Raw genomic sequence first — 25,747 nt, 5'->3', positions numbered from 1 at the left:
ATGACTACAATCTTTTCTCAGTTATGTTACGGACCACAGTCTACAGCTTCTCATTCTTCCCTAATCAAATCTTGATTCTTGTAACAGTAATGATGGCGTGCGAAACAGAGATAGAAGTAAACGGGCTTTCAAATTATGCATTAACTGCATTTCCAATTTTTTGGTTTTCACTTGTCAAAGCCCTTCTGTTTCATTCGACGCGACGCATTGCACTAGGTGTCAGATTTGAGTACTCCTTTAGAGTTCAGTTTAAATCTGTAGTTTTTTTCATTCTTTATTTCTACCATAACATGGTCATATTTATATTTTCTATCAAGATCATTTTTATGTCTACAATCTTCAGGAAGGTTCTCGTCAACTTCCTGCACGGTTTTCTATTATTCCGAAACATAACCAATCAAGAAGTATTACGGACCACTTTAATGCTAAACGGATTCGGTCTATATTTCTTCCGTTTTCCAGGCAATACCTTTGGTATGCCTCGTTCATCCATTGGTCCTTCATACCTTCTCGAAGGTTCCTCCAGACATCGATCTGCGGACGAGCCAATGCGCTGTCTTCCGTATTTGCTAAACTTTGGTATAGCAAATCTAATCGGCGCAAAAGAAGAACCGGCGTAACTGACATAGGTTCCATCTCATTGAAAACCTCTTTAGATTAGCCATCACAATGGATGATTACCTTTATTATAGTACGGTGTTATTTCCCTATGAAATCCAACACGCATTGCTCATTGGGTGCAAAAGGCGGACTTTTTTCTCTGTTGCATCAATGTCCCAGCACCAAACCATTGTCACTTGTGCAAGGATCAACGCACCCAAACGCCAACAGGTCACAATAATCTCTCACATTGGCTTATTCGCATCAAGGCGATACCAAAAAATTTAAAAAAGGCAACAGAAACGTACAATCACCAATACCATATTTGGTAAAATGAAGAAAATTTGCGGTGATTAAAAGGCTTACCCAAGACGGGACTCGAACCCGCAATCTTCCCCTTAGGAGGGGGATGCGATATCCATTTCGCCACTTGGGCTAAAGTCGGCGTTTCTGACCTAAATATTTTCTCATGACCGTAACCAAAAAAAATCGCCTTTTTTGGAAAGTTTTCGTTATAATCCCAGTTATATTCCATAAAAGTAATTTGATTTCTATATATTCACAAATCTTTTTTACCAAGTTTGGTCACCCATGACCAAAATAACCGTAGTGATTCTTTTTTTTTCTTGCTTTCACAATTGCTTTCCGGTTGCACATTTCACCCATGGATAAGAATCAAGCACTCAACACTTCAAATGACGCTGTCAGCGAGCTGAAAAATGCGAAAAAGTATGAAGATTGTCTGCCTTGTAAGATTACCGGTGCATTAGCTTTTGGTGGTCTTGGTGGTTATGCTTTACGCGAAGCCAACAAGCTTAATAAGGTGGCGGGCAAATCCAACCAAGCAGTTGGTCTTGGTGTGGCAGGCGTTGGTAAGTCAACAGGGCGATTCGAGAATGACATGGCTCTAATAACAAACACTTTTATGGAAAAATTGCAGTGTTTATTTCGGCAGGCCTTTACCGTTTGATGTTGTAAATAGAGAACGGAAAAAAGAAGGTGGAATATATGTATCTCATTTCGTACGGGTAAAGCATTTGACGCGTCGCCCTATATTGGCATGTGGGTTGCGTTTTTACGAATATGGTTTTTTCTTTTTCAACAAGTATAAATAGAAAATACTAACTAAGAACAGATGACTTATTCTTTATACGTATTGTATCTTTCGAAGGGGGAATGTGTTAGAAATTTATTTCTTTTTGCTTCTGGTATTTCGTCGGGATCTCGTTCTAGGAGTTTCGGAAGAGGTACTATTTGCGGTATCTTCACCATCGGCGCTGTGGTCGCTGTGGTCGGTATGGTCCTCGTCATCCCCGACGGTGGATGATCGAGTTTTCATCGGGCTAGGTGCTGCGGGCGTGTTGCGGGTCACTCGCTTGCTGGTGCTAGCACCGGTCGACTTCTTCTTATTCTTCTTTTCGTCATCGGATTCTTCGGAAGAGTAGCTAAACACGTCCTTGAGTTCACCACGCATAGTGCCCGTGATTAAAACGGACAGAATACAAGCCGGCGACAAGTAGAGAAGCGCGGGTTGAGCGGCGTTGAACACATGCATCACGATCATCGTCGTTCCCAATCCAATCACATAAGCAATACAGCAGGCCTTGAAATAAGGTTTGCTGAAATTGGTGGAACGGAAATCACCCACAGGATGGCGTTGCCATGCCATGTGTCGATCAAAGCGGAGACAAAGAGCCACGAAAATACCTAAGAATCCGTCACCCCATCAGTTGCAAAGATCAGATGATACTTCCTATTTTTTTTTTCCTTCTTTGTGGGAGAAAGCGACCAGTAGAATCAAAAACTTACCTGGAATCACGATGTCTCCCAGGCCAAGCATAGCAAAATTACGTTCAGTCGATGAATTCATGATAAAGTCAATGATATCCCTGGGCCAAATCACTTTGATGGGGGCATCAAAGTTCTTGGCAACGCTGACCATCACTTCAGTTCCAAATACCCAAAAGACGTCATAAAAGAACAGTCCAGAAAGCAAAATCATGCCGGTCTTGAAAGAGTCCAAAGATAACAATTGGATAGCATTGATGGAAAAGGAGATGCCAAAAACGTTGGAAGCAATCCAGTTCTTGGTAAGACTGTAATAGACCGTCAATGCAGCCGAAAGGAGCAACAAAATACCGTGAACGGCAGTGAAACTGGTGCGAGAAATGACTAAAAAAAGTCAAACCACAGCATAAGCGACAAATTGACAATTTGTATGTGGACGCGCAAACAATTACTTACTGGCATCTTGCTTGGACAGGGTAATTTTGTACTTTTGAACGTTTTTCAACAAGGCCAGAGGAACGATGCGTTTGGCAATGAGAAGACCGGTTTTGGCGACGGCTAAGCAGCCCATGACGGAGAAATAAACGGTGATGAGGATATTGATATACTTTTTATCCAAGAAACGGAATAAAAGGTACAAAGAAAAGAGAACGCCTGATCCAATGACAGGAAACATCCAAGCATCGCTGGCTGTAAGGCTTTCAGAGATTTCCTCTTCATCGTCGGAATCTTCCAAAGGTGACGCGCTCTTCTTCTTTGCACGCGGAGCATTGGCAGGACGTTTCATCACACGGAAAGCAGCAAACGATCCAGCGTAGATCGGAATGACAGCCATGGTCATCAACGCCGCATAGGCGATTTTCAACCCTACTTCTGCGGTGTCGCTATTCATACCCTTTTGAACGAAACGGTCAAGTGAAAGAAGCGAACGAAAAAAAAAAGGGGGGCCAATAGGTTTAGCAAAATTAAAAATTTCTAGGAACCGCATCCAATGAGGCGTTCCACGTTGCGTTCAACTGAAAATAATAAACTGAATGACGTCGCAATAGATGCATGATATTTTACATTCACAAACTCTTTTTTCATTTCACGTCTACCAAAGTGATGGTTTTACGGTGATTTGTTACAGCAAAATAAGATGATTAACACCCAAAAAGTGTAGTATTAGGCATGAGGGACCGTTTTTGCTTGTTCAATGGCCATTGCTTGCATGATATACGTAGAAGATCGTTATGTGTCAATCACTATTTATTTTTGAGATCAAAAATTTTGGGTTTCTGGGATTCCCAGACTTTATGACAAGGAAGGTTTATGCATCATAAACTTTTTTAATATTCATGTTGCCGATGGTCTCACAGTAACATTGACTTGCTACAGAGGGGTATACTATTTTTTTCCTTCTCCGTGTGTCTGTCAATGATGCACATAAAACATTTTTAATTCGTCACTTGAAAGATACCATGACATTTATATCAGCAATTCAAATGACATTTTAATTTGGTTGCAATTACGATGTAAAGAATTTTGATGCAATTCCTTGCACAACTTTGAACTAATGATGGTGATGCAATAGATTTCACATCAAGTTCGGCTTCTCAAGTCAAAAGAAGGCTGCTGCATGTCTCATATGAAACAGGAAGTGATCCAATGGCTGGGAATACATACAGCTAATGTAAAAGCGCACACGCACATATTCAATTGATGATCTTGTAAAAGAGAAGGACTGGATGAAGACCAATTGCAATTTCCCATGAGTCTAGGTTATTAGGAAACACCATGCATTATTTTCCATTATTGACACTGTTTAATATTTTGATGTCATTCGATCAAGCGATTGAAGAAAGAAAATAATAAAAGAAATGAAAATTCGATCATGGAGAGTTAGGAGTAGTGCGTGGGAATAGTCGTGGTGGATGCGTGTATCCTTTTTTTTTTTTTTTTTTTTTTTTTTTGAAATCCAGTCAAGGAGTCCCTTCATGGCAGATGGCCACGGAAACTGTTCATGGTACCTAGATCACATTATACAATGTTTTGCTCCATCTTTTTCTTTTTTTTTCAGAATGTTAAAAAGATTGTACTGTAAAGTATTATCTGCAAGGCTTGGAAATGTCCGTCTTCAATCAGGGAGTTCATCTGTCTGCTCGACAAAGGTGTATATTGTTTCTTTTTTTAAGTTGATCTTTTTGTTTATGTATTTATTGTATCTAGTATTTTGATAAAAAAAAAACAGGAAAACAACGATCATAGGTCGATCGGTTATTTTCGTTTTATGATGCACCAATAGCAGGCCATAAGCCATCATTTGGTGGATGGAATGATCTCAACTTGTTGATATCCTGCATAAGCTATTTGATACGTTCAGTGACATATGATAGCCCATTGAAACTGTCTGATTTTACCGCCGATGGAGCCAAACCACATGAGTCATCCGTCAAGTGTCATGGAATAGGATCATCCATCACCCGAGGTTGCGTCAATGTCCATGGTGGCCAAAGTATCTCATGTTTACTTTTTTTTTCGTTGTTTTCGAAAGCGGGAATTGTTTGACGATGTGATTTATGTGTCTGTGTTACGATGAACGACAGTAAACGTCAAAGGTCAGAGTTTAAAAGAAGATGAAACGGAATGAAAGGGTTTGTGAACAGTTTGAGACTTTTCGGAACCACGTTTTTCTTCTAAAAGAGGTGAAGCATAATCGACTTATTTGTTTCATTGCTTTGACAACAAATGCGAGAGAGAAAAAAAAAAAGGGAAAGGGGTCAGTAGAAGAAAATGGAAAGGGCTCGGTTCGCTCGCTTTCCTTCTTGTCCCCCAAAACCCGTCCCCATAAAAAGGTTCCAGAGCTTTTGATTGAGAGAGCGTGATAACAACGTTTTACTTTTTCTGAATATAAAGTAGTCCACCTTTGGAGCCGACCTTTTTCTTTTTACTTTTTTTCTTTATCACTTGTTGATTTTGAACTCCATTTACTCTTTTGGCAGCATGACACCCGTTACTTGCTATCTCTGTGGTTCCAGTAAGTCCACTGATATGGTTCGCCTTTTAACCATTTCCTCTAATTTGCCCGAGAAAATAGGTAAACATAAATCAAGCGATTGTGTAAGTTTTCCAGTAGAAGACAAAAAAAGCCAGACAGACGAACTTCTAGTGCAATAAGACGATTTGATATTAACGATCTGTATCCGTTTCTCTTTTCGGGTTTGATTTTACTTTACGCATTTGACTTTTTACATATATATAGCCTCAGTAAGTTATTCTCTATCATTCTTCTCTTTTATCAGGATACCCGTCTTATTTATTTGGACCAATTTTTTCTAAACAGTTACGTTTCGTTTTCCGGACGGTGGCCTACCTGCAAACCAACTGTTGCTACTGCAAGGCATCGCCAATCTTCACCGATATCTTCTGCATCTTGAATATACACAAAAAAAACACTCTTACAAAAACACAAACCGTTCCTCTTGTTCATAACCGTAATCAATAATACCGAAAAACTATCTTGATGATGTTTGGGAAAATCATAATAAAAAAAAGTGCCTGATCAAAAACCCTTTCGGAGTTCAATTTCATTCAGTTCCACCTCTTTTTCCTAACTCACTTTATTCTTTTGAAACTTTTTTTTCTTATCAAGCCGAATCGCAGTGACATGTTCTCCATTGCCTTTCGACGTAACGGTTTCCGATGTTGGACTCGATTATATTGCAATCAAGTACTGCCGAACCGAAAATGTCGGACGGGCGAATGTGACAAGTTAACTTTTTATTTGTCCATTGCAGAGATCGTTTGTCACCATTGACGAAAAACGGCAAGAAGCCATTCATGGCGGCGGCAAAGCGAAAATCGATGCACAACATGCCAAGGTAATGAAGCTCGCATGGAAGGCTTATGGCGTGGAAAGGTCGAAAAGGGCGGTACTGAACCCATGATCCCAGGGAAAATTAACCGCGCGTGAACGGTTAAAATTATTACTGGATAAAGATTCCTTCCGTGAATACGATATGTTTATGGAACATCAATGTACTGACTTTGGAATGGAAGGCAAAACGGTAAGCAATTAAAAAGGAAAGAAAAAAGACTTGTTACAAAAAAGTCGTTGCACAGACGAACGAGTATGAATAACAATAAAAAAAAGATCGCAGGCGATGGTGTAGTGACAGGTCATGGAACCATTTATGGACGACGGGTGTTTGTATACAGTCAAGATTTTACTGTATTTGGCGGCAGTCTATCAAAGACAAATTCTCAAAAGATTCTCAAAGTCATGGATCAAGCCATGACGGTGGGAGCTCCCATTATCGGTTTGCAAGATTCCGGCGGGGCGCGGATTCAGGAAGGCGTGGATTCACTGGCAGGATATGCCGATATATTCCAGGTAAAAAAATTATTTCATCTACTTATCCATCCCAGAGGCCAAACTTATCAAAGATATTCATATGATTTCCTGAAAAACAAAAAGAAAAACGTATTGGCATCGGGGGTCGTGCCGCAGTTGTCGTTGATTATGGGTCCATGCGCGGGCGGAGCCGTTTATTCTCCTGCTCTGACAGATTTCACATTTATGGTTCGAGACACGTCGCATATGTTTGTCACAGGGCCAGAGGTGGTGCGAGCCGTTACCAATGAAGAAGTGACCCAGGAAATGCTCGGCGGAGCCAAAGTACACACTCATATAAGTGGCGTCGCCCACCGAACATTCACCAACGATGTTGAAGCTTTGCAAGGGTAAGTGTCCTAACCTTGACCCCACATGGGTCGACGACAAGAAGCAAGAAAAAAAAGATTGACAGGTAAAACAATTATTGGCTTGCAGCATCCGAGAATTCTTTGATTATCTTCCATTATCCAACCGTGATCCCGTCCCTGTCCGCCCATGTGATGATCCGTTGGACAGAATGGATTCAGCTCTTGACACCATTGTACCCACCAATTCCAATTTGGCTTATGATATGAAAGAGGTTATCAACAGAGTAAGTAATATCCCCCAAAATATAATAAATCAGACGTCTCATCTTTGGTTCATTCACTTTTTTTTAGATTGTTGATCGACATTCTTTCTTTGAGATTTCACCCAAGTTCGCGGGTAATATTCTCGTGGGTCTCGGACGAATGGGAGGTCAAACGGTAGGATTAGTAGCCAATCAACCTCTTGTATCGTCTGGGGCTTTGGACATGGATGCATCCGTCAAAGCGGCCAGGTTTATCCGATTTTGTGATGCGTTCAATATCCCTCTCGTGTCACTCGTGGATGTTCCCGGATTTCTTCCCGGAACAAAACAGGAACAAGGTGGCATTATTCGCCACGGAGCCAAGTTACTTTATGCCTATTGCGAAGCCACCGTACCTAAATTGACTGTCATTATCCGAAAAGCTTACGGTGGAGCCTATATCGTGATGAGCTCCAAGCATTTGAGAGGCGATTACAAGTAAGAAAAACACAAGAAAGCGTCAGCTGAACTCGTTGATTTTGATCTTTTTATGATCTATAGTGTGGCATGGCCGACCGCGGAAATTGCGGTGATGGGCGCGGCGGGAGCGGTTGAAGTGATCTTTAGAAATCATCCCGATAAAGCCACTATGCAAAAAGAATACAAAGAGAAATTCGCTACTCCCTTATTCGCCGCCCGACGAGGTTACCTTGATGACATTATTGAACCCAGGTAAAAAAAAAAAAAAAAAAAAAAAAAAAAAAAAAAAAAAAAAAAAACCTGTGCGCCCCGCAAAATCCAGTCTTTGATTCTCATTGTTTTTGTGCTGACAGATTGACTCGTGCACGATTAATTGAACAGTTGGATCTGTTGAAAACCAAATCCCTACAAAATCCGTGGAAAAAACATGGAAGCATTCCTCTTTAATCATATACTATTCATCATGTCCCCGTACATATGTAAATAAACCATGTTATTGAATCACTCATGCTTTTTTTTTCGTATTTGTGATAGCTGGGGTGGGAGAAGGAAGTCTCTTTTGCATTTTATGCGCCTGTGGCGAGGTAAGGAGCCAAGTCTTCCTCTGTAGCAGGGAGAGGTCCTTCACCGCTGGCAATATTGCATTGATGGAAAATTCGTTTGTCATTATCATTCAGCGACCCCACCACAGAATGCAATACGCCGCGGTTATGAAAGATGACCATGTCGCCATTCTTCCATTCGTGAGCATAGATGTTTTCGGGATTGATGGCCGGTCGCTGCAATTTGTAGATAATTTCGCGCACTTGGAAAAGATCGCCAACGGGCTTTCCATCAATGATGAGATCCTGGACAGCGGCAGGATGGAGTTGCAGATGCACTTTTTTGGTCACTGGATTTTTCCACAGCTACATACAGGATGGCATATTAGTATACAAAGGATGGGGGACTTTTCCCAGGTGAGCTCTTTCACGTTACCAATGGGTAGGTTTTGATATGCTCCTCTTGGATGGGCGGTAATTCTTCGGGCGACAGTTCTTTGCCTTCTGTGACCATGCCCAGTCCGTTGGACCGGGATTTGGCTTTGGACATCCACAAGTAAGGATGAGGGGCATACTTTGCTTGAGTGCGGAAAGCCAAGTCTTTCATTTCGGTCGACAATAATTCAAACGCCTTTTGGCCAGAAATGACTAATTTAGGACAAATTAGAAAAAGCCGGAAAAGTTCAAAATCGCCATTGTAATCATTTACATGCGGTCGTGCCCAGCTGCACATCCAAAGTGTGACCTGAACCATCATCGTAGTGCACCGTCTGACGTCTGGGTTCCTGTAACAGCGTTAATAGCTTCAGTGTCATCTGCTCTTGTTTAGAGAAAGTTGATTTGACTCTGTACCGGATTTTGTACACAGAACAAGGTGGTCACTTTTGGCAATTCCAGCTCGTACAAGGCGGCATCCATATGCCAACGATAGAAGCGAGTCTTGTTGTTGGCAATATCTTCTTCGGTCAGCGGGGTATGATGGAACGTTCGATGATCAGGATGGTGGAGGTGGCGTTCGTCGATATTTTGATAATTCCTGACAACGCCGTTGCCTAACAGCTGCACTTGGGGAACATCAGGTAGCGGCGAGATGTCCCTTGAAATTACTGATTGCTTGGCACGCGATTGTTTGCCGTGGCCATACGTATGGCAAGAAGGGTCAAACCGTCTCGTCAACTCATACTGTGTTTGGGGACTGATATGGCCCTGATTTCGTACAACTACGACTTGATATGTATAAACCGCATTCTCCAGTTGCTTATAATCGTCGTCTAATAAACTAGGTCAAAAAGATGCGAAACGCGAATTCTGAAGATCTACCGTCCGTTTGCTTACCCGTCAATTTCTCTAGATCCAAATCGTTAATGATGGCTCCAAAGTCGACGCCAGATTGCAGCGAAGTAGGGACGATAGGTTCAATAGTAAATGGCATAGAATAAAAAGCAAATGAAAATGGAAAAAGGAAAAAAGAACAAGTTGAAAAACAAGAGTGACGCATTTGTAAACATGGTAGGATTATATATGTATGCGGGTTGAGCATCACATGAACTTTAGCATTGACACTGATTTCAATATGCAGACTCCCGTACATTGATCAATCAGCGTGTTGTTCTTTTGTTCTTTTACAAATTCCTTTTTGACCAGGTAAAAAAGGTACGTTGGTACATCGTTTTTTTGTTCCCACGCATAACCAGTGTGCTTTGATGTAGGTGATTCCAGTGAATTCGAATGATTTTTGAAATGATGGAGAGGAACCCTTTGTGTTTCAAAAGATTTGGAAAACATTCTAAAAATTTTAAAGCTGCTTGACATTATAGACATTGCGGTTTAAACTGGATTGGTGGTTGGCCCCGTCTACGCTAGAGCGAGCTTTAGCAGACGAGTTTTAACCTCATGCTAGTTAGTCCATTTGCCGTAATGACAGCATTGTTGCATCATAGGCTCCAAGTCAAAGGCATGTAATTGAACGGTGCGGCTGTGGTTTTGTTGACGCTCTTTTCTCAAATTTCTTGGCTTTTTTATAATTTTACTTTTTGGTCAAAATGAGAGGCAGCTAGTGTTCCTTCCTCCACGTTGGAATCCGGCGGAAAACTAGATATGAATACGGATATTGTATTCGTAATTTTTTTGTCGTATACCTACAGATAGTTGGGGACAATAAGGTCTACATATACAACAACAAGGCGACATGCTCGGAACTGGTTTCCGATACTGTGGGTTCATGTGGTCATGTGGCTCAAAGTGCAAAAACCTGCCAATCTACACAGGTGAAAAAGTTTTTTACTATATGACGGGCTTGCTTTGGATGATGAGAAGAGTCGCCATCTATTAATTTATGCGCCAAACAAAGCGAAAAAAAGGGTGGCAATAAATGTGTGTGTAACATGGCTAAACCGTTTAATGTGGTTTTATTGAACCAAAAAAAAAGTGTCGTCTTTGTGAGCAGAGATAACGCGATCCTTCTTTGTTCTGATTTGTGCCCGTCTTATTTATTCCAATACATTGACAAAGGGCGAAAGCACAAAAATATTAACGAGCAAGGCAAAAAAAAAAAAAAAAAAAAAGGTTGTGAAAAAAGCACAATAAGCTGTACAATAGTTTAGGTCTTGGCTTTGGGCTTATCGAGTTCCGATCTACAGCACCGATCTTGTGACAGATATAGAGCCAGCCAAAAATTTTCTATCAAAAATCTCCACCTTTTAAGGAAGGGACGCCACAGCTTGCACGACCGGACCCGAAAAAAAATATGCAGGAAGGGATAAGAGTTCTTTTTTCGTTTCAATCTAATGGTCGCTCGGGGAGGATAATAACGAAGCAACCTGTGTGTTGGAACTGTTATCAGTGCTTTATTTGGTTAAACAGGGTGATTTGACCCCTCAAATCCCTGTCATCCTAGCGGACGGTTTGGTCCAGACAAAAGGACCAAAAAGAAAATGAGGCGATCGCTATCTTTTTTATGTCATCTTGGAAATTTTCCCGTGTCACCTACAATGTCAAGCGTAAAAAAAATGCTCGTCATTTGATGCATCGATTAAAAGCCTCAGTCTACAACAAGTGGTGCTTTTTCTTCTTTTTTTTCCCATCTTTTCGACTCCTTTTTTCTATTCTTCTTTCTCTTTTGTACTTGTTTGATTTTTTTATTTCATTCTTTACCCGATCAGAGGACCAGTGTGAGGGGTTTTCTTTTTCGTCATGTTTTCCCATATTCAACAGCAACCGGCCTTTGCATACAACGCTTTTCATTGCTTTCCCCCATTGCCCTCTCCTACGCATTCCAATGCACCTTTTCTAGACACTTTATTGTATCCGTCTTCTAGAATGCTCGAAAGCTTTCAACCTGTCGCCACGATTAATCCTGCAGCCATCGATATTGATATGAGATGTCTCAATGATTTTGTCGATTATGCTACGGATCGTGACGGTTCCGCTGCTTTCATCGGACCTCCTTCACCTTTGTATTCCTCATCCGCATTGGATTTCGATACGGCATACCTCCATCACCATGAACTCTTAACGCCAGCACATATACACCCTCAGCAAATTATGTTTTCTCAACCCAATGTCACGTCCATCAACATGTTTAGCTCCTTCCATGCCTTTAAGGATTCACACCACTTTCCAACCGAGACTGCCTTCTCCATGGAGAATAAGACAGTTTCACCACAGCATGAATTCATACCGGTTGCTGAACCACCGTCCACCCATTATGACATGCCCGAACCAGCGACCGAAATCCAACAAGAGAAGAGCGCAATAACGAAAGACGGAGAAGACGATGGTGATGATGGTGATAATGATGATGTGGCGGCGTCGTTGTTGGCTTCTCCCGTGGCTTCATCTTCCGTGGCATCTTCCGTGGCTTCGTCCGTGAAAGAGACGGCGACGGTCAAGGAGGAATATTTGGAAATAAATGATCAAGATGACGATAGCGATAATTACGAAGACAACGATCATGACAGCGATCCGGATTGGTTGCTGTCAGGGCAGCAACAGCACGTGCGATCTGTAAAAAGGAAACAATCTACGAAAAAGTCCAAGCCCGTGCCCCGTTCAAAAAAGAATCCCGTTCCCCATCCATCTCCTAGCCCTCTCAAGGATGGCATGGCCAACAACCCAAATTTACGATGCACCAACTGCGACACCACGAATACTCCGTTATGGCGTCGCAACGCAGGCGGCGATCCACTGTGCAATGCATGCGGCTTGTTCTTGAAACTTCACGGTACCGAACGTCCTCTGAGCATGAAGACCGATGTCATCAAGAAACGTAACCGCAGTGGATTCCCTTCCGCACGATACAGTCATCGACGCAAACTGCGAAAACGGGCCTCCACAACATCCTGGCGAAATGCAAGTCGAAGCACCGCATCTGTTTCACATGGCTCCTCTTCAGCGGAAGATTCCGGGGAAGATGATATTGAATTCTAGGCCTCTTCTTTTTTTTTTTTTTCTTTTTCCTTTTCTTTTTTTTATTCAATCTATCCCATCATTGGAACTTTCAACACGCTACTTTATTCTCTTTTTTTTGCATTCCTGCTCGTTTGTAAACAGCCAATCATTTATTGTTTTTTTTTCTTTTTTGCCTTGTCCATCCCACCACTCTTTTTTTTGTTTTTTATTCCGTTGCCAACGATTGGTATGGTTTCGATATCTTTTTATCTGTATATATGGTCGTATTGCAATCATGCATTCTTTATGTTTGTCCCGGTAAATGCAACTGGTTTTTTTTGTGCCACTGTGAAAAATTTCCATGCCACGAAAATTTTCGTATAGAAAAAAAAAAAAGGACGGAGCGTGGCCAAATCCGGTAAATTGTACGATCCTGTGACACGACTCGGTGAAGAACATGTGCGTTGAAATTTCGCATCGCGCAAAGCAAAGAATAAATAAAAAGCGACACTAAAACTGTGCCCTGATCGCCATCCATTTAGCTCGGATGGCTGACTAAATGCACGTTGCAATCCTTTCTCTGTGTGATTGGGCCAAAAAACAAAGCCCCACTTCCTCCGCCGTAAAAATAAGAATCAGTCCAAGGAAGGAAAACTTTATTGCTTCCGAGGATCCCTGAACATGATCATGCCTATTTACCCCCCTTCACATTCCACTTATCCTTGCATACGGTGAAAAATAAAAAGGAAAATTAGGGATAATCATATTGTTTCAAGCCTTGTCGGGCTTTCCACCCATGGCAGCCACGACAGGATCCTTTTTTTATGTAACTATGGAGAAAAAAACCACATTTGTGGGGAGTGATCCTATGGCAACCATTCTCATTACATCTGATAAGTTTTATACAGTACTTGATGCAGTTGAATTTAATTCAATCGATTGATACAGTGGCTTCCTCCGGACAAAATTAGGAACACTGATGATTGGCTGCTCGTTTCATGACGCAGCAAAAAGGTCACCTCTTTTTTTTCTTCCTTTCTAGCATCCCTTTCTGTGAAACAATTTAATTAGCTGATCATCATAAACAGACACTGTGTGTATCTGCCTAGGACCAACATGACCATTTGTGCCATGACATACCAATGGATGCAAAACTAAGAAAAAAAATCGCATACCCCCTCTAGAAACTGCCTATTCTGACGATAAAAAAAGTGTTTTTGGAGCCTGAACTTGTAAATTCAACTTCTTGCTGTTCCATCGGCGTCATGCTCTCAAAAGCAACCCCACTGTGGTGAAATTCCGCCGAGCATAGTTTTGAAACACAAGTTCAAACGAAATAATTACTTGATCCACGCTAAAATACATTACATAAAAAGTGAAAGAGCGCATGCAGTTCACACATACGAAAAATAGTAAAAGGAGAATCTCAAGCAATTGGACTGTGATCACTTGTTGTTATTAAAGCCTTCCAGTTCTCCTGGCCCACAAGCCATGTTCGCCATGAACATGGCTTACATGAGTTAAAGTGGCTGATGGAGACTTTTCAATGTGCAAGGTAGGAATAGAAAGAGAGAACAAGGGAATATACAAGTGTATAACAATGACCATGCAAGAAACCTCACAGAAATTCATTTTGGACGGAGTTTTGCAGGACCAACTTCGAGCTGTGTTATAGTATTGCTTAGTGCACGCGGCTCAGACGGAGGAAAGCTGCTCCGAACAAAGGCTCAGCCTCATTTTTATCACCACGAGTCCCAAAAATTTCTAATCCTTTATCATTCCCTTCCTGTAATTGATTTGGTTTCAATAAATGATGCTATTGTTCGGCAGGTGAAGGTTTTGAAAGTACGAATACTGTGTGGGGTGCGGATGAATTTCACGCCCACGTTTGGGTTAATTTTTTGATTTCAAAGCACGACCGCCCATTTTCGAAAACTAAAATTAACTGTGATTGGCTAATGGTCTCTCTTGTTTCAAAATTCGTAATGCCATGAAATGGGGAAATTCGTCCTTTTGCATTACAAATTTCTTTCCTATCGTCTGCTTTCGTCGTTCCTCTTTGTCTGAAATGGATAGATTACCTTTGGAAGTAGTCTTGCAGATACTTGTAAAGATTTCACTATCCTCTTTTACTCAGCTATATACCGTCTTTCCGGCAAAACTGGTGGATGAAGCGCTCAGAATCAAGTTACGGCAGCACCCCGAACCTTTGTTGCACCTCGTCTCCACCAACCTTCATGAGCTGTTAGCCGTCAAACACACATGGACAGGGAAAAAGAACGAGTCCATCATGCCTCTCCATTATAAGACGCTCGATACCAAATATCGTCTCATCTGGTTACTTCCTGACTTTGAGTCGGCACAGCATTGTTTCAAAGTCAAGGATACCTATGTATCCCATGGCAAACTCGTGCTTCGAGGAACTCATGACCGGTCGCTTGTATCTCTGGGAGATATTCGAAAATGTTTTCCTCCAGTAAGAGGTGGCACTTTCTCTGGAGCCAGTGATTATCCTTTGAAACGGTCTCAAATTCAAGAAATGACCATCCAACAGCATGGTTGTCTTCTCGACGCATCCTTGGTCCACATAGTGCCAAGGATTCCTGAACCATCTTGCGTTCCGCTCGTCAACACTGACGACAAACTATTCCCGCCACGGCCTTTATTACCTTCTTTCTACAAAAGACAAAGACCCCTCATCTCTCACACGGATCGATCTCTGTGGCAGCCGACTTATCCCGATCCGACATGCGGCTATTTCCTGGTGGAAAGGCTCGGTATCAGTATAGAGGGATTTCTGGAACTTTTCTCCTAGTTGTGTATAGCACCCTGTTTTCTGTGATATTTTTTTTTTTTTTTTTTTTTTTTTTGGGTTTTTCGACGACCTATCTCTTGCCTTTTTTCATTCCACCATTTGTATCATAGTTTTAAAGCATACAGTTCCTTTATGTAGCGATTTTTTTTTTTTTTTTTCGTGTGATCATCATGTGTCTTTTTTTTTTGGCCATTGTTTCTTACCCATTCCTATCCGCTCCCGTGTCCTTTTCCACTCCCTCTCAATCCCGCACAATATAAACAGTAAGGGTGCAGATGAGCATCTTTTTTTTTTTTTTGTCCTAGGACATCATAGTTTAACCTTGACTGCGTTGTCCATCGAGACCTGAGTTGCTTGCGCATAATAATTTTGTGTATAAAAAGCAACAGGGGAAAAAAGGGAAAATAAAAGATCCATTTGTTGACCGACAAGAAAGAGAACAGTCTTATCGTGACCCATGTAACTCCCCCATGTAGATGTTATTTCTGTCAGTTTATTGTTTTACTGTCTCAAGGCTCTCAATCGTTCGGTCAAGAGCTCATCTTCACCTCTTTCCTTTTGTTTCTGAGCTTCGGCCACCATCTTGCCCGGTTCCAAACGACCGAGTTCCTGGCTCATCTCTATACCATGCTCGTCCGCCACTTGCTGCATTAATGTTTCCACTTCATTCTGAGGCGTTGTCATCGTGGTAGTGCCTGCCATGGCCCCTTCCATGTATTCCGTCTGCACGTCCAGGTCTTCGAACTGAGACTCGAATTTATCCATCACCATAGAGATCTATCTCACCGTAAGAATAAGGACAAAGCATGTATCTCCGATCTGGTTGTCATGCGATACCTGCCTTTTCAAGATTCATGGATTCCATGGCTCTATCCATTCCCTTTACCACACTGGCCATTGAAGACGTCACCTATACACACACAGAGAGAGTTCAGTCAATCGGCGATTCTCACTGCGCCGACTCCATGAGGGCACCTACTTTTCGCATGGTCACTGCGGTCTGCACTCGACTTGCGACAGCATCAATTCTCGATGACAGACGCAAGAGATTCAATGACTCATTCTTCTTACGAATAGCATTGGAAGCATATAGCCGTGCCACTTCCATATTACCGTCTTGTATCGCCTAATAACCCAAATGCCCGCTCAATCAGTCACTTGCTCTTTTTTTTTTTCCTTTTTCTTTCCACATTCGTAACTGTAGAGGCACCATGTTAAACTTACCTTTTTTAATTTGGCTTTTTCAGTTGCTTCATCTTTTGTACATCGTTTCGATTGTTTGCTCAATTGTTTGGCAGTAAACTAGAGCGAAAAAATGAGTGTTTCAAGAAAACAGGTAAAAGTAATGATAACTGAAGTCGTCCGATAATCTACCTTGAGCTGAAATAGTTGCTCTATAAGGGATCAGTCAATTGCAACGTTTGACATTTTCATAGGAGATTGCCCGCTTACTTTCTAAACCGCTCATTTTTGTAGGTAGACAGTGGGTATATGTGTCGAAGCACAATAGAAACAGACAGTCAAATGGAAAGCGGGGCTTCGCGATCGTGTCTGAGCCTCAAAATAAGAAAAAGAGAAAAAAAGAAGCAAAAAGACTTGGCGTCTCGCCGTTGTCGTCGAGCTCATGACGTCAGTTTTGTTGATCTGTACTTGCAGCAATGCTTATATCAAGTTGCAAACGATATTACTGAGCATATGGCATTTTTTGCATATGGGTGTTCGGATTCTGCTTTCTCTCCCTATGGCCAGCCATTTTTTTTTATCAATCCTTCTAATCACATCATCAGTTTTTGGATGGAAAAAGAAGAAAAGCAGAAAGACGCATCTTTTCGCAACGGATATCTTGGGAACCAAAGATGCATACTCAACTACAGGTTTTAGCTACCATTCTCTTGGCCTTGGATATCAAAGACCGAGGCAAATCATTTTTTTCCAAAAAAAATGAATGACAATAGTTTCACAAATCACGGCATGCGTGGAATTTGGCCAAAAACACTTGTTCCCAAACAAAAGAAAACTGTTACATATAGAAAAGGTTCGGCATCCTCCCATTTTTCATTATATCAGACGATCACCATGCATCGATTATCCTTTGAGTGCCTGTGGATCCGTGGTCAGTCCAGTACAAAGTTCCCATCTTATGATTCGTCAACATACCTGAAGTCGTTTTTGCATCATATCCAATTCCGGCCCTTCTTCTTCTTCTTCTTCCTCCTCTGCCACAACGACTTCTGGTTTCTTTTCCAATGCTGGACCAACTGAACCCGCTTCGCCCAGCATGCCTAACAGTATCCACCATTAGTATATGAATTCTCTGTCTCCGCAAACCTAACCATCTTACCATCTGTGATTTGATATAGAACGTTGCTGACTTCTTCATCCGCCGCTTCCTCAATATCGTCATCATCCATCATCTCCATGGTATCATCAATCATTTCTTCCATAATGCCCGCCTAATAGAATCTAAAGTCAATATCGCAAGTCATATCTCGATTTTCCCCGTTTCACTCACTTTGGTCATCTCCATAGACATTTGTTGCATTGCTTGTGACACTTCCGGCAGTCGAACAAGTTGATTCACGCTTTGCATGATTTCGCTACTTTTTTGCAAAGTGCCTGCCACCTTCAACGTCGCTAGAAAATATTACCGTTAGTATCCATAGTAGTATTGTCCCTCGTACCTCGCACCAGTCATACAATAAAACCCTGTCTGCTAATCCATCCCTCGTCCACCGTTAATACCGTTCCGTAGAAATACTTACCAAGTTGATGTTCGAGTTGCATGACAATAGAGTTCATTTGCGCTTTGCTGGTATACAGTCTATCTTTATGTCGCTGGGATCGTATCAGTTCTTTGGCTAATATTTTACAGTTCTTGGCATCGCCTTTTTTGGCCACTTGTTTGATCGACTTTTTAACTTTGGCTTCTTCCAGGTCAATGGCATGAATTTGCCGTTGTATTATTCGCTGTTGGGCACGTATTTCTTGCCGCCATTTGCGAACCTAATGTCAGACATTCACTATCAACCTTGAATTCATTCACGCAAGAGGTGGCAAACGAGGAGGAAAAAAGGTGTGAGGGCGTACCAATTCATCGGGCGACTTTTTTCCGAAAAAACGCTGAATATTGCTAAACGCCGACGCCATCAGATATGTATGTAAAGATATAGAGCGCAAACGGTAAGGTACAAGAGAATTAGGAATAGCTGGCTCAAGTGAATTAGCGGTGATTAAGTGGAAAAAGCCTCGACTGAGTGGAACACACCACGGATAAAGATCCCTTCCCAAAAAAAAGAAATTCAGATCCCGCTACTGATAGAGCCCTTCTTTTTCCTTTTTTCGGATTGCAGGATCGCCACTTCGAGTATTCCAGTGACAAGATGTCATCTTTTTAGATCGCAAATGGATACAAATACAGCATCATTAGGTAGCCTAAAGATTATATAAGAGATTATGAGAAAAAGGAAAGTGAGTGAAAGCTGTATTGGGTTAATGGATTCTATATTACACATCTTGAAACTCTCGTGTCTGTGTGGCATCGTTTGGTGAAGAACCAACGTGTGCCTCAGGTACAGAACAGAAAAGAACAAAAATGCTTGTTGATGTTTAGGACCATTCTTATGTAAAATCACAGGCTTAACAAGCGAATAGAATCCACTTTTGAAACTCATAACCTGGAAACGCTAACTATGCCAAGACCCTTTGTAGCTCATGTGCAGCCTTTTTTTTTTTTTCTTTACTGATTTGGCTTCGCCTATGGAAGCTTGTTATTCTCATATTGGTAGCTGTGCATAACATCCCACGAAACTGGGAATCTGTTCATCGACAAGACTTTCTGACCAATCACAAGCGTAGATATTATCACCGCGAGCTTCTACACAACAATTTTTTTTGGTCCATCTCAGCGGCATCTTTCGCGAATCTCATGTCGACATCAGTTTCAGACTCTGATCAGTCCACTTCTGCAGCATCGGGTACAACCATTAAAGAATGCGCCTTTTTTTTTTGACGAGCGGTGGTAACGCTGAATATACTTGTAGAAAGCAGCTGGCAAAAGCGCAATTGCCCGGCCGATGTAGAGACCCTCGGTAACGCTGCGTGGACACTATTACATACAGCGGCGGCATATTACCCGGATCGTCCTGCTCCATCCCAAATGGAGAGCATGAGAACATTTATTACTACATTTGCAGACAATTATCCTTGTTGGTATTGCAAGGTGAGTAGTAGTTGAGAAATGGTCATCGTGTCGTATCACTGAACAACAGTTTGCAGGATGACTTTAAAAAGGCGATGGAGAAGGAGCCTGTTCGTGTAGGCAGTCGTAAAAAGTTAAGTGAATGGTTGTGTCGACGACACAACGAAGTCAATGAAAAGCTTGGAAAGCCGGCCTTTGACTGCACTCAAGTTTTCAAAAAGTGGGTGGAGAATCCCGAATGCAACGATTCCTAAATGGGGGATTTCCCCTCACATAATTTTTTTTTTCCCCTGTAAGCCTACCCGTTAATACATCTGCATTGCATCACCATTCATCGCATTGGAATTATAGAAAATACAAATCTTTTATTAGTATTAATATCGAGAAATCAGTCTCTATCGGGCTAGAAAGCTCAAATGCCATATTCTTCCATTGCTTTGGCCAGCTTCTTTTTAAAATCAGCAACGGCTTCAGCCAGGTATATCGGACTGTGAGCGAGATTTTCAGCGGTAAAAAGACTATCTTTAGGTGGCAACGGGTCTTGGACTTGGAGACCGTCGGGTAGAGCCATCAATGTTTGAGCTGTGACCCTCGTTGTTAGCATGTCACGAGTCCCCAGATTCTTTATTCATTTTTTGGCCACTTACCATTGCGCGTTTCATCGGTGATCAAGGTCAAAAATCCTTCGACGACCGTATCGATGGGAACACGAGGCGACACAGCTATCAAGCCTTCCATGGGATCGGCGCCTTCTCTAGAGCTCAAGCTATTGAGAAGGTCCGTTTCTATTTTTAATGTTGTCAGTCCAATGGTCCAGTTTCATGAACCATAAACAAAAAAGACATCATCAAGGCCATACCGATCCAGTAAGGACAAATCGCGTTGACACGGACGTTGCAAACCTGAGGCAGCAATTGGAACGATCGTGTATAACCCACCACTGCGTGTTTACTGGCTGTATACGAGCTGAGACTAGGTGAGGCGTAAAATCCAGCGAGGGAGGCTGTATGTACAATGACTCCTCCGCCGCGTTTCGCCATATGCAGGATGGCCACCTTGGTTCCTTTGACAACCGAAATAATATTTACGTCAAACATACGAGCTTCCAGTTCGTCGTCCAACGGAGTGAACACAGAATTGCTGTTGGTGGCAATGCCAGCATTGAGAATGGCAATCTAAAAAATGATCCTCTCATCGTCAGCAAGGCTCGCCGAAACACTCTCAGGATTTTTTTTTTTTTTTTTTTTTTTTTTTTTTTTTGGAAAAGTTACATCCACGCCACCAAATTCTTTCTCTGCCAACTGGAAAAGTGCTTTGTTATCGCTATACTTTCGGACGTCAGTGTGGAGGTAAGCGGCCACCTTTTCGTTCTCGGCGGACCTATTGACTCGGTTAGAAAATGATGGCAAAATACAGGGTGGGGAAAAACACGCACTTTTCATTGTAACTTTGCACCAGTTCTTGGCCTTCTTTATCCAACAGGTCACCGATCACCACCTTGGCGCCTGCGGCCACCAGGGCATCCGCCACTGCTTTACCGACACCGCGACTGCCACCGGTGATCACGGCCACCTTATCTTTGAGAGAGTGAGCTGCTGTCATGTTATTCAAATGAAGAACAATAAAATCAACCAGCGCCAAGCAATCGATGCTTATTTATATTCAATGCTCCTCAATGTCCTTGAATTTATACACCGACATTAACATTGTCGTGGGAACTCAGGTATTAGGAACCAAGGCTCACATGGCTGGTCCTCCGTGCTTTATTATACATATGAGGCATTTTTGTTTCTCATCCTGCAGATCTTTTCTTCACACACTTTGTCATCCTCAAAGCAAAAACCATCGCTGCTTTCTCAACCGTTTCCTTTTCTGGCAATGCGACTAGCTCAGATTCATTAATTTTGATAAACTTGTAGAAATGTATCCCAGTGTGCGTTTCTCCTGCAGAAAATCTACATGCTGCTGTTTTTTGGGGGCTGTGGTTGATTCACCTCTTGAGAGGATTGTAGTATGCATTTTTCGCCTATTTACAGGAGTAAACAAACCGGACCGTTGGGTCCATCGGTTTGATTGTTTAATTACATTAGATGCTTCTTTGTTTAAAACCTATTGCGGATCTCAGAAATTCGAGGAACATCGGCTGAAAATATAATGTAAATGCACTTCAACTGGCTAGTTGGGACTCAACTTTTTCGTATATGAACAACAGCTTCAGTAAAACCACGGGTTTAGCAAAGAAAGATGACAAAGTAGCCGAGTATTGAGCGGCGTTGCCAGAGTGACTGAGCATGTTACTGTCACTGCTCGCTGTCTGTTAAAAACCGGATACCCCCGACCTTTGTAGCCGAGACTCTTAAACTTCAACTTGTGGTATGCCCAAACAAGGATAGTGGCTAACTCTGAACGGTTGATCCTGTGCGTTCTTTTCAAAAGGAAAGAGAGCAAGATTCTGAGCAGAAATTAACGTCGGCAAAATCGATAACGTGGTCAGCAACACTCCAAATTTCATCAGCGTACATGAGCGGCACGTGGGCCAATAATCTGTCGTCCATCGGATTACTGACGCGAATGGTAGTATTGTTGGTGATGGCGCATGCTTACTGGGACTTAGGGGTTGGCATTTTTTCGGCTTTACCATGGAATATCAACGAGTATGTCCCCTTGATGGACTTCAACGGCTCTGAGGACTTGGGCGTAACTCCCTGTCTATGTGGTGAAATGACCGGGAACATGGCCCTTGCTGGCCTTTTACGACTGGACTTTGATAATGAAAGACCACCCTGAATGTTCGGTCTTGGTTGAGCGTATCGAAATGGGAAATCCACCAAGGCATTGAAGCGCTTCGTTTTCCCGAATATTCCAAAGTTCTAATAGCAGAGAACAAATGAAAGATTCATTATATCAAATCCACGCTAGTTAAGGTTCATTCAACAGAAACCTTGCGACGGGCTCTTGGGTATGGTCGATACCTCCGCACCGGTAAGAGACTGAATCACTGATTAGGTGAAGACATACCCAGCCATAAATCACGTCCAGTCGGCCATGAATTTAAAACATTTGCACCGCTATGTGTGTACAATGCTTGGAGTCCCGTGACACAAACTATGTACAAAGCTTTAATTATGATTTCTTGCATCATAAACATCACCGTCAACGTCCTAGTAGTCTAGTCCAGTGAATCCAATATAGTTGCTACAGTGCAGATCTGGCAAATAAATAGCGCTATTTTCATGCTGAGATCGGTGGAGTTTTTATTCATACCAAAGGAGAATTGCTCGATTTGGTGATTGTTACGAAGTTGTATTGACTAGTTTCCAAGTCACAGTCATCTCCTATTATCCTTTTTTTCGCCTCTGAAACACAACCGTGCTGTATGAACCAACCCTCCAGCGGTATCCGAAGGAATCCCTGTATTGGTAGGCAGTAAAACTTTTTATTGTTCTTTTTGACGCTGTACCATTCACACAAGACATTTTGTTTTTACATTGAAATAAGAATGCCGGGAACATAAGCGACGCTGCAGCTACGACCAACCTTGTCAAAGGTACATTGCTTTTTTCATTTTTCATTGGAACATTGAAGAGACAGCGTACTGACTGACGCCAACGGTTGATCAGATGCATAAAGTACGAAGTAGAATGCCGATACATACAGTTGCCTTCGCCAGCCGATCAGGAATACCTGCAACAAATCCGATTACTGCAAGATGTAGAAACACTCGAAGATAGTCTGGCCACCATTGAAAAGGAATTGAATCGAATACAGATGCAATCGAACCGACGCCATGAGCACAAAAAACGGCGTCAATCCATAGACACGCCGAGTCGACGATCCACTAATCCAGTCATTGCACAAAGCGGTCGGTATGCTGCGTCGCTGGTCCATACAAAAGATACCAAGCCTTGGACATTAACTGTCAATGACGGACATTTGAGCATCAGTACCAGCATCGCAACGCATGCCGATCTTTTAGCTAATTTGCAACACATGATTACAACGCTGGCGTTTCAGGATCATGTCCCCATGCCGTTCCAACGTTATACCGAGCCCGATCCCATCTTGAGCATTCTACGATTACTCGTATGGCAACACTATGGCAAATCACGATTCAAGATTCTTGTGCGAGGCATTCACTTGAGCTCGCTTCACCGTGGCACGGTCGATAAAAGTGTCATGCCGACGGATTCGCTGGTCTCCTTGACAACCAAACTCCTCCGTACTTACACCAGTTGCTTGCATTTACAACACGTCGCCATTCATATTCCTACATTTATCAACACTATTTTGCGCAAACATGCGTCGATTCTACACTCACCCGCGCTCATGGCCTTGTGCGCCGCTATTTGTTCGCTTAATTGTCGGCACGTGGCCGCACTGATACCTACGGTGCATCTGGCGGTTTACAGCGAATACTATTTCCAGCAGGCGCACGAACTCTTGCAAGATACGTTTGATGATCCATCCATTGAGACGTTTGCGGCATACATCTTTATGAGCTTCTATAAAGTACAGACCGCCCAAATACGGGACAGTATCCTTTACGCGGAGATGGCCGAACGTGTGTCTCATCTGCTCCGAGCTCAACGGACCACCAATACATCATCATCAGCTGATGGATTAATTGTCTTGCAACAACGTCTGTTTCGGTTTTTGCTCTACAGCAAAACCATTGCTCACCTTGCTGCCTCCAATTCCGGTAATCCAGGTTATACAAGCTCGCCCGATATGGTGTACTATCACTTTCACGAAACCAAAGATATTCTGGGGGTACACGAGGGCGACACGATGGAAGAAGCGCGCCATTTGCAGTTGTACAAGTACATGCATCACTTGCAGCGAAGTGTCGACGCTTTCATGCGCAATGGCGATTTTGACGATAAAGACACATTTTTTGGGACCTTTTCGCACCAACTGGAAATGATTATTCGCCATTGGTATTCGTCGTTGCCGCCATCCTTTAGATTATCGCTGCCCCTCTTCCAGAAAATCGGGGATGACCGCGGATTTTTCGAACTATTGGAGCGAGAATGTTCTTCGAACCCTTTGCCTATTTTAAGCACCATCAAGGTGTACAGCGAATACCTGGTGATGGCGAAATCGAAATTACCAAAACAGCCGAATGAGACTGGCGAGCAAGCGGCCATGTTGCAATACTTTGAAAATGACGATGACGAATTTGATCCCAGTGTTATCCGGGGCTCACCACGTGGCAGTGGTGATACGCGCTTGAAACATATTCGATACTGCCAAGAGTATATCCAATTTGACGGCACCGACGAGGAATTCATTGAAGCTTGCATATCGGCGTTCCGTATTGGGGTGTCCAATATCGATCAGACCGCGTTGGATGTAGCGATTGATACCGCGATTCAGGTGATTCGATTATTACGGTTCATGCGCATGAAACCTTACGCTTGCTTTTTCGATTATCGGGCTGCGGTGATTGCTTGGGGAATTTTATTGCGGGCATTGAGATACAATGGACAGCAACCATTTCGGGACGGTGTGACGGCGGATCGTATCCTTGCCAACCTGATCTTGTGTCTCAAACTGATGCGAGATGAAGTGAGTCTGATGCCACATATTTTATCCTTGCGACACGCAGCAGATCGAATGGAGAAACAATTAAACGACTGTACAGATAACCATAATAATAATAAAAGAAGTACTAGTGACAGTGGTGATAGTGGGATGACTTGTTTTTTATAACAGCTAATAAAAACAAAGAAAAAAAAAAGGTTTTCTCGTTTCTTTTGTCTGCGTATCGCGTCCGCAAAAAATTTCGTAAACATTGGATTTCAAGAAGCGCTATTTACTGATTGGAGATATTTTCTATATAGATAATTTAAAGTCCATTCGTCAAGGTTAAATCAGCAACATTCTAGAACCCACTGTACGAAATAGGCACGTCTATCAGGTGCCATGAAACTTGGTTCATTTACTGTTTTCGAGATGGTTTTAAACCTTGCACGACGCGAAGATTAGTTTTACTTGGAGTGAATCATTC

At 42.4% G+C, this 25,747-nt stretch overlaps 12 protein-coding genes and 1 non-coding gene across 13 annotated transcripts; 6 read left to right on the top strand and 7 right to left on the bottom strand.

Annotated features, from left to right (window-relative positions):
* Positions 1-963: 963 nt before the first annotated feature.
* On the bottom strand, positions 964-1,036 carry BYT42DRAFT_t2. The gene has a single exon. It is a non-coding gene; the product is annotated as a tRNA-Arg (tRNA).
* A 228-nt stretch (positions 1,037-1,264) lies between these two features.
* BYT42DRAFT_609401 (uncharacterized protein) lies at positions 1,265-1,578 on the top strand (the record flags this gene model as incomplete). Its single annotated transcript, XM_051571258.1, has 2 exons — positions 1,265-1,472; positions 1,541-1,578. The coding sequence occupies 2 exons, from the start codon at positions 1,265-1,267 to the stop codon at positions 1,576-1,578; spliced, it is 246 nt and encodes an 81-aa protein (XP_051428154.1).
* Positions 1,579-1,789: 211 nt separating this feature from the next.
* Positions 1,790-3,223, bottom strand: BYT42DRAFT_541857 (signal peptide peptidase-domain-containing protein; the record flags this gene model as incomplete). Its single annotated transcript, XM_051565577.1, has 3 exons — positions 1,790-2,307; positions 2,410-2,772; positions 2,845-3,223. 3 exons carry the CDS (start codon positions 3,221-3,223, stop codon positions 1,790-1,792), a joined length of 1,260 nt encoding a protein of 419 aa, XP_051428153.1.
* A 2,727-nt stretch (positions 3,224-5,950) lies between these two features.
* On the top strand, positions 5,951-8,284 carry BYT42DRAFT_551679 (carboxyl transferase). Its single transcript, XM_051566295.1, has 9 exons — positions 5,951-6,097; positions 6,165-6,248; positions 6,321-6,434; positions 6,521-6,760; positions 6,845-7,110; positions 7,199-7,355; positions 7,423-7,811; positions 7,875-8,045; positions 8,147-8,284. The coding sequence occupies exons 1-9, from the start codon at positions 6,035-6,037 to the stop codon at positions 8,238-8,240; spliced, it is 1,578 nt and encodes a 525-aa protein (XP_051428152.1). The 5' UTR covers positions 5,951-6,034; the 3' UTR covers positions 8,241-8,284.
* Positions 8,285-8,359: 75 nt separating this feature from the next.
* Positions 8,360-9,767, bottom strand: BYT42DRAFT_591306 (uncharacterized protein; the record flags this gene model as incomplete). The annotated part of the gene is made up of 5 exons (XM_051570532.1): positions 8,360-8,701; positions 8,772-8,983; positions 9,045-9,120; positions 9,188-9,606; positions 9,671-9,767. 5 exons carry the CDS (start codon positions 9,765-9,767, stop codon positions 8,360-8,362), a joined length of 1,146 nt encoding a protein of 381 aa, XP_051428151.1.
* Positions 9,768-12,460: 2,693 nt separating this feature from the next.
* On the top strand, positions 12,461-12,610 carry BYT42DRAFT_469914 (uncharacterized protein; the record flags this gene model as incomplete). The annotated part of the gene is made up of 1 exon (XM_051563554.1): positions 12,461-12,610. A coding segment is annotated over one exon (150 nt), but the record flags the coding sequence as incomplete, so codon positions are not given.
* Positions 12,611-12,802: 192 nt separating this feature from the next.
* On the bottom strand, positions 12,803-13,260 carry BYT42DRAFT_13179 (uncharacterized protein). Its single transcript, XM_051562201.1, has one exon. The coding sequence runs from the start codon at positions 13,181-13,183 to the stop codon at positions 12,842-12,844; it is 342 nt and encodes a 113-aa protein (XP_051428149.1). The 5' UTR covers positions 13,184-13,260; the 3' UTR covers positions 12,803-12,841.
* Positions 13,261-14,684: 1,424 nt separating this feature from the next.
* Positions 14,685-15,571, top strand: BYT42DRAFT_551672 (uncharacterized protein). The gene has a single exon (XM_051566294.1). The coding sequence runs from the start codon at positions 14,715-14,717 to the stop codon at positions 15,537-15,539; it is 825 nt and encodes a 274-aa protein (XP_051428148.1). The 5' UTR covers positions 14,685-14,714; the 3' UTR covers positions 15,540-15,571.
* A 207-nt stretch (positions 15,572-15,778) lies between these two features.
* Positions 15,779-17,133, bottom strand: BYT42DRAFT_551665 (Snf7-domain-containing protein). Its single transcript, XM_051566293.1, has 6 exons — positions 16,992-17,133; positions 16,914-16,933; positions 16,764-16,841; positions 16,519-16,665; positions 16,381-16,449; positions 15,779-16,316 (listed from the first exon to the last, which is right to left on the bottom strand). Exons 1-6 carry the CDS (start codon positions 17,005-17,007, stop codon positions 16,041-16,043), a joined length of 606 nt encoding a protein of 201 aa, XP_051428147.1. The 5' UTR covers positions 17,008-17,133; the 3' UTR covers positions 15,779-16,040.
* On the bottom strand, positions 17,134-18,860 carry BYT42DRAFT_551664 (Snf7-domain-containing protein). Its single transcript, XM_051566292.1, has 6 exons — positions 18,627-18,860; positions 18,302-18,542; positions 18,052-18,173; positions 17,881-17,992; positions 17,697-17,821; positions 17,134-17,639 (listed from the first exon to the last, which is right to left on the bottom strand). Exons 1-6 carry the CDS (start codon positions 18,684-18,686, stop codon positions 17,625-17,627), a joined length of 675 nt encoding a protein of 224 aa, XP_051428146.1. The 5' UTR covers positions 18,687-18,860; the 3' UTR covers positions 17,134-17,624.
* Positions 18,861-19,269: 409 nt separating this feature from the next.
* BYT42DRAFT_551659 (sulfhydryl oxidase) lies at positions 19,270-20,096 on the top strand. Its single transcript, XM_051566291.1, has 4 exons — positions 19,270-19,320; positions 19,395-19,513; positions 19,580-19,758; positions 19,815-20,096. Exons 2-4 carry the CDS (start codon positions 19,465-19,467, stop codon positions 19,989-19,991), a joined length of 405 nt encoding a protein of 134 aa, XP_051428145.1. The 5' UTR covers positions 19,270-19,320; positions 19,395-19,464; the 3' UTR covers positions 19,992-20,096.
* Positions 20,097-21,419, bottom strand: BYT42DRAFT_551652 (uncharacterized protein). Its single transcript, XM_051566290.1, has 5 exons — positions 21,173-21,419; positions 21,009-21,117; positions 20,597-20,912; positions 20,385-20,522; positions 20,097-20,319 (listed from the first exon to the last, which is right to left on the bottom strand). The coding sequence occupies exons 1-5, from the start codon at positions 21,337-21,339 to the stop codon at positions 20,150-20,152; spliced, it is 900 nt and encodes a 299-aa protein (XP_051428144.1). The 5' UTR covers positions 21,340-21,419; the 3' UTR covers positions 20,097-20,149.
* Positions 21,420-23,037: 1,618 nt separating this feature from the next.
* BYT42DRAFT_551650 (uncharacterized protein) lies at positions 23,038-25,452 on the top strand (the record flags this gene model as incomplete). Its single annotated transcript, XM_051566289.1, has 3 exons — positions 23,038-23,156; positions 23,236-23,284; positions 23,358-25,452. The coding sequence occupies exons 1-3, from the start codon at positions 23,114-23,116 to the stop codon at positions 25,447-25,449; spliced, it is 2,184 nt and encodes a 727-aa protein (XP_051428143.1). The 5' UTR covers positions 23,038-23,113.
* Positions 25,453-25,747: the final 295 nt, after the last annotated feature.

The sequence above is a fragment of the Radiomyces spectabilis genome (genome assembly GCF_025331425.1).
Source record: "Radiomyces spectabilis strain NRRL 2753 chromosome Unknown BYT42scaffold_1, whole genome shotgun sequence".
In the NCBI taxonomy this organism is placed as follows: Eukaryota; Fungi; Mucoromycota; class Mucoromycetes; order Mucorales; family Radiomycetaceae; genus Radiomyces; species Radiomyces spectabilis.
This window is presented reverse-complemented; position numbering and strand designations above follow the sequence as displayed.